This window comes from Gekko japonicus, unplaced genomic scaffold (assembly GCF_001447785.1).
Source record: "Gekko japonicus isolate JY-2015 unplaced genomic scaffold, Gekko_japonicus_V1.1 scaffold2177, whole genome shotgun sequence".
NCBI lineage: Eukaryota > Metazoa > Chordata > Lepidosauria > Squamata > Gekkonidae > Gekko > Gekko japonicus.
The window spans coordinates 44,477-51,510 of NW_015168721.1; the positions used below are offsets into that span (position 1 = coordinate 44,477).

At 49.7% G+C, this 7,034-nt stretch overlaps 1 protein-coding gene across 1 annotated transcript in view; it reads left to right on the forward strand.

Annotated features, from left to right (window-relative positions):
- LOC107114141 (meprin A subunit alpha-like) overlaps window positions 1–7,034 on the forward strand; it is a 32,194-nt gene that overhangs the window by 14,020 nt on the left and 11,140 nt on the right. Inside the window, exons 6-7 of the mRNA XM_015415580.1 lie at window positions 3,127–3,348; window positions 5,224–5,370. Of these exons, the coding sequence (XP_015271066.1) occupies window positions 3,127–3,348; window positions 5,224–5,370 (369 nt within the window). The remainder of the gene's footprint in view (window positions 1–3,126; window positions 3,349–5,223; window positions 5,371–7,034) is intronic.

The window sequence follows — 7,034 nt, forward strand, 5'->3', positions numbered from 1 at the left end:
GGCGGATCGGTAGGCCCCTCTGGCGTGCGGCATGCTTGGCACGGTCCTGGCTCAGGACCACAGAGTCTGCCCTACAGAGCAGCTATGTTTTCCAGGGGAACTAACCTTTGTTATCTGGAGCTCAGTTGCAATTGTGGGGGGTTCTATGGAGATTGGCAACCCTGTAAAGCAGTGCTTCATGACTGATGCGAATTTTGAAACAAGGTCTTCCGGCACGTAGCCCATGCTCTGGAGTGTCACAGGCTGCTGTCCCAATTGGCGCTGCTGGTCTCACTCGGAGTAGAATCCCTTTGCAAGCATTGTGACCGCTTCAATTGGAAGTAACTATTGTATCACACATGATATGATAGAAGTCACGGGTAGACAAGAACTGTCACAGCTCATTAGAAGACGTTTGAGAGAGACATTGACTACGAGAGCACGTCGATCAGAGCCCACAGAGTGTGCTCAGCCTTTTTAGTAGACATTCAGCCTCCAACAACAATGCCAAACAGCTCGGACAGGACTGTGGCTTGCCCAAGGTCATCCAGCAGGTGCAAGTGGAGGAGTGGGGAATCAAACCCGGTGATGGTGATATCCAGGGCTTTTTTGGTAGAAAAAGCCCAGCAGGAACTCATTAGCATAATAGGCCCCACCCAACAGCAGAAACTCATTAGCATATTAGGACACACCCCTGACAGCACAGATCATTAGCATATTAGGCCACACCCCCATGCCTTCCCTTGGCTTGCCCAGGTGCCCCACGGCTGCAGGGCGCCTGGGCAAGCTGGCCTTTGGATAGGCTGGGGAAGGTTTGGGAAGGCATTTAAATGCCTCCCCGATTCTTCCAGGGCCCCCCCGGCCCACCCACCTCAGAGTTGCTGGGGGAGGGTCGCTTTCCAGGCCTTTTGTAGCCAAGCACACAGGGGTTTTGGCTGTAGTGGGTGTGACCAACTCAGTAGCCAGCCGGAACTCCGTTCCTGTGCGTTCCTGCCCAAAAATAGCCCTGGTGATATCCATAAACAACAACGTGGAGGATCCATCTTGAGGCCGTTCTGCCTTACTTAAAATTTGAGTGAACGACAGGGAATTGTCCCCCCAAATCCTTGGTTTTATCGAGATATTTGGTTGACAGAGTTTTGCCCAGTCGTAGAAGTGTGATACTGAGTGCAGTAAATGAATCTCCCAGGAAGTATATTGCAAAAAAAAAAAAAGAGGAAACTTATATTTATTCAGGTAGATCCAGTTCATATTCAGGCTGCAGTCAAAGGAGAGAGAGAAGCCTAATCTAAAGAGTCCTTTCCCTGTCACAAATGGCCAGCTAGTCTGGCATCCTGTGTGTGAGAGTATGAGGGCCTTGTCTCTACAGGAGAGACCTGCAGGGACATGTGTCTGCAGGGAAAGCCATGTAAAGGGAGTGAGAGGATGAAGGACACACAGAGAGAGGAGGGGTCAGAAGTGACGTAGCGCCCCCCAGTGTCCAGGCAGGCTGAGTCGCTCACTCCAACAGGTTTGAGGTTCTTTGTGGGCCTAGTTCAAAGTCTATTTGTTCACTTTGATAATTTATTCCTTCAATCAATTCCAGATAGTTCTTCCAAAGTATAGAAGGGCATTCATGCTAGTGTAACCCACTAAGGTCCTAAAATCTGCAGGGAGAGTGGGCAGGTTCAGTCGGTTTTGACAGCGAAACTCCCACCTATGGTTATTAAGAATATGTAACTGCTGTTACTACACATGCACTTAAACACAGACATAAGAGAGGCAATACAACCAGTGCACTTTAACATTTAAAATAAACTCTTTATATAAACAAAGCATGGAGGTTTTCATATAATTCCTCATTCACTCCTGGTTGGTTGCTATTACTTCATAACAATGAATCTTCAGGATATTACTGAGTACAGATATCTTCAGCATCCACAAGGATGCACAGAACAGAAAAAAAATACTAAGCACATAGATAATACATATATCGTAGGTCCATATGTTGTAAGCTCACAGATACTGGAACAGCATATGAGGTTTCCAGGCTGTACTTGGGATGCTGCAGCTCTTCTCAGTTGACTCCAGGATTTACCTGCAATAATTCAAGGCAGGCCTTAACACAGCAAAGTCTATATAGGCCTCTCCCCAAGATGTTGCCTCTTTCTGGGCCAGGCTGAACTGCTGGCTGCTGGGAATACCCAGCCTCCTTTGGGGGAAGGCTACAAGCACTGAGCATGCTCATTAACTACGTAAGTATAGAAGGGGGGAAAAGGGAGTTAATTGCCACACCACCTATTGGCAAAAGCAGGCGTGCCTGATCCCTGTATGCTGTTAACAGCTACAAAACTGCATGGGTTACACAAGCGTGCCTGAATGCCCCACCTCCAGCTGTGATGTCAGGAAGATTTAATGGGGTTTCACACTCAGATCGACTCTGCAATGGCGGCGGCAGTAAAATTGCCCCTGTGGATCATATCTTGCTTGATTGTCCCAAATGTTCAGCTCTAAGAGATGAACTGATCTCCCCGTTGTCTTATCAAGACTTCTTTCTCCAGAAGCAAAATCATCCTGGTTACTTAGAGACGAAGACAAACTACCCTTCGTGCGGCAAAATTTCTAGCAGCTGCTGTCAAATCACATGACAGCTTTTGCAGCAGCCGCCGCCTTTAAATTCTTCCATGTTTTCCTATGGAATGAGGTTTATTGCGGAACGAGGGTTTGCTGTTTGTGACTCTGACTGCAAAAACAGTAAAGACAAAAGGTAAAGGTTCCCTTGCTCGAAAGCCGGTCGAATCCGACTCTAGGGTTGTGGTGCTCATCTCCATTTTAAAGCCAAAGAGCCAGCGCTGTCCGAAGACATTTCCATGGTCATGTGGCCGGCATGACTAAACACCAAGGCGCACGGAACGCTGTTCCCTTCCCACCGAAGTGGTACCTATTTATCTACTTGCAATTTCTTGCTTTCGAACTGCTAGGTTGGCAGGAGCTGGAGCTAGAGATGGGAGCTCACTCCATCATGCGGCACACTCGGGTCTCGAACTGCTGAACTACTGACCTTCCACAGCCTGCAGTTCAGCGTCTTAACCACTTGAGCTACCGCAGCAAAAGACAAAAGAGAGTAGGAAAAAAGGAAGTATGGTAACTCTTCTTTTTCTCCAACAGATCAAGCATTCAACTTCCAGAAATACAGCAATGACCACCTCACCGACTTCAATACTCCCTATGATTATGAGTCCATTATGCACTACGGTCCTTTCTCGTTTTCTAAAAATAAGAGTTTGCCAACGGTCACGGCCAACATACATGAATTTAATGGCGTTATTGGTCAACGTCTGGATTTCAGCAGCACTGACCTCCAGCGACTCAATCAGATGCATAACTGCAGTAAGTCCACATTGAGACGGTGACCTCGAATTTGCCGTCTGAGCACAGAGATCCCTTTCTGAATAATGAATCGTCTTTTTAAAAAAATTAAGACGGTAAATGAGAGATGAGTTTCTGCTCCATAGAATCATAGAATGTTAGAGTTGGAAAGGACCTTACAGGTCGCCTAGTCCAACCCCCTGCGCTCTGCCGGAGCATAGCCGAAAGATAGCCCGACAACAGACCCGAAAGATGGTCGTCCAGCCTCCGCGATTCATCTATTCCTATTTAGGAGTCAGCATTTGCATAGCATTTGCATCCCTGACCTGAATGGCCCAGGCTGGCCAGACCTTGTCATATCTCAGAAGGGAAGCAGGGTTGGCCCCAGCTAGTACTCGGATGGGAGGCCTCCAAGGAAGTCCAAGGTTGCTAAGCAGAGGTAGACAATGGCCAACCACCTCTGGTCTCTTGCCTTGAAAACCCTACGCGTTCACCGTAAGACAGCTGTGACTTGACGGTGCTTTCCACCACCACTTGTCCAACGCCAAATATTCGTCACCTACCCCATTCTTGTCCTTCCTTCATCAGAATAGTGTACGTAGTTTCCATCTATTTCACCACCATAAGAACCTCCGAGGTAGTTTAGGTGGAGAGAGTGACTAGTCCAAAGACACCCAGTTTCTGTCATGGTTGTATATGAATTTGAACTCGGGTCTTCCTGGTCAGGGTGTCGAACATAAGGCCCGGGGGCTGGAACCGGCCCGTCCATGGCTGTTATGCGGCCCACGAGCAACTGGTGCAAGGGAGGGAACAGGAAGCTGCTCAGGGATGGGTGGGCGGAGCAACTCCGATTGAGCCTCCCCCGGGAGCCACCCTTGCTCCTAGCAAAGCAATGCCTCTGGCCCAGCCCCAGCCCCCCCCGGGAAATTGGAAAGTCTACACCCTTGTTCGTACCTCTCCACTCGCTCTACAGCTCCGGAGATGCTGTCCCAGATGGCCTCAGAGATCACCGTTTGCATGTGGGGAATCTGCTGAGGCATGGGGGCGTCTGCCCAGTGCTACACCACTGGCTCTCCAGTCCGTCCGTGTGGGTTTTCCTCTGCACCCCCCTCCCAGCCCACGGGGCCTTGCAGTGAGGACACACCGACTCGGAGCTTACCAGGCGCTGTCCTTTATAAAGTTCATATCTCTGGTACTTGGCACTAATGTTTTATGGCACACATGGCCCATCCCAACAAAGTGACATTTAAGTCAGACCTGGCCCTCATAACAAACAAGTTCGACACCTAACCGCTATACAGCACTGACTCCCTTGCTAGGTAGAAGTGTTCCCTCTGAGCTGAGTTAGTTTGAGCTGGCTCACAATTTTTTAGCGTCCGGCTCACACATTCTTGTCTCAGCTCAGGAAGGGATGGGCTCCAGAGCAAACTAATTTATGCAGGAGCCAAATGACTCGCTCACAACTTTAATGCCAGCAACTTACAAAGTAGAATTTTTGCTCACAAGACTCCACAGCTTAGAGGGGTAATGCAAGGTAGGTAAGCATTATTCCCCCCCATGTTGCAAGAGGTGAGATTGAGCTGTAGCCACCATGTGTAGGGTTGCCAGCTCTGATTTGGGAAACACCTGGAGATTTGGAAGGTGGAACCTGGGGAGGGCGGGGTTTAAGGGGGGGAGGGACTCCATCAGGGTATAATACCAAGCAGCCCACCCTCTACAGCAGCCATTTTCTCTGGGGGGGACTGAACGTTATCCTCTGGAGACCAGTTGTAATTCCAGGAGATCTCCAGCCACCACCTGGTGGTTGGCAACACTAACCCATGTGGTGGCAGCATTATAGTAAAATCTGTTGCATCCCTTCTTATTTTCTATTTGTTCCCCTCACCCCCCCCCCAGCAAGACCGCTCACACTTTTGGACCAGTGCGATTTTGAGTCAGCTGATATTTGTGGCCTGGTTCAGGATCTGAGAGACGAGGTCGACTGGACTCGTGAAAAGAGCAACTTTGAGAATCGCGATCACACGCTCGGCGGAAAGTGTAACGGTAACTTCAGTCCCGAAAGCCAGTCCCTGACATTCCGTCACACATTGGTGGTTGAACGACTAGCCCCATGGTGTCCCACATGACCTGTTAGGCTGAGCTCCTTTGTTGGACTGCATTCACACATCACCCCACACAGGGCCGGCCCGAGGTGTTTCTGTGCCCTAGGCGAGGCTAGCTTGTGGCGCCCGCGCCCCCTCAGCACAGATGCCAACCTCCTGTTGGAGCCTGGAGACTTACCTTTAGTCCTGCCTGGCGACGCCTGCAGCAGCTCCAACGTGCCAGGAATGGAAGGGAGGCCCAGGCTACATCACTGGCAACACGGTGACATCACTTCCTGTTTACTGGAAATTACATAATCATGTTGGGACGTCCTGGCGACACTCTGGCATCTGGGCAAAAACTCTATGGTAAAAATGGCTTCTACCGTGAAGGTTTTTTTGTCTAAATACCAGAGTGTTACCCGGATGTTGCTGGCATGATGATGTCAGTTCTGTCACCTGCCAGGAGTGGCGTTGCCGGCAATGTAGCCTTGGCCTCCCTCCTGCTCCTGGTAAGTTCCTCTGCTAGCCAGCTGTTCGGTAGTAGGGGTTGGGGCACAGGGGCAGGCGAGTCCCCGTCTCCAGTGTGGGGCTGTCCACACTAGGAGGAGGGCTATACCTTTAGGTGCTCAGATTGTCAAAGCTGGAGAGCCCCTGATATATAAACCATTCACAGTATTATTAAGGGGACAAAAACGAGAAACAGGTGGTATTGGTGACTCCACTCAGTCAAGTCTGAAACCTCCGTTTGGTGTAGCCAGTTTGGTGTAGTGGTTAAAAGTGGTGGACTCTAATCTGGAGAACCGGGTTTGATTCACCACTCCTTCTTCATATGCAGCCAGCTGGGTGACCTTGGGTCAGTCACAATCCTCTCAGAGCTGTCTCAGCCCCACCTACCTCAGAGGGTGTCTGTTGTAGGTAGTGGAAGGGAAGGCGATTGTAGGCCGCTCTGAGACTCTGAGTGAAGGGCAGGGTATAAATCCAACTCTCCTCCTCCTCCTCAATTTGAGGGAAGAGGCCCCTTTTCCCAGAGTCTGGCTCCTGGGGCCGGAAGAAGCTTTCCAACTTGACTGAGCGGAGGGGTAGGATACTGAAGCAGGTATTTATTATTCAAATAACTCTTTGACCATATAAGGGGATAGTTGCTGGTCACATTCCAGCCATTAGGGGCAGAAGTAAGCTTGTTTGTTTTGGGCGGGAAAAATAAGCCGTTAGTGGGAAATTCCACTCTGATGATGTAAGATGTGACGTGTAACCCTGTTGCTGTATAAAAGCCTGGAGCCTGTATTGATCTGGGTTCAGTCTGTTTAAAGTGTTCTTCACTGACTGAACCTGGCGCCAATAAAGTTTCTTCTCCTCCCGTTGATCTGGAGGTCTTTGCTTGGACTTAGGCCCCACCCTCCAAACAAGCTGTTGCCAGTCTCCAGGTGACAGCTGGAGAGCTCTTAAAGCTCTGGTGCTAATTCAAAGTGTTGCAATGTATCGACAGAGTAGTGTTCTGGAAAATCTTTAGCAATTGTCCTCCTTTGCATCAATTTGACTTTGTTGGCAATGGCAACCCTAGGCCTGCAAGCACTCTCAGGGTGACTTCATGCCTCCAGACTGGCATGGCATCACTAGCCCTGG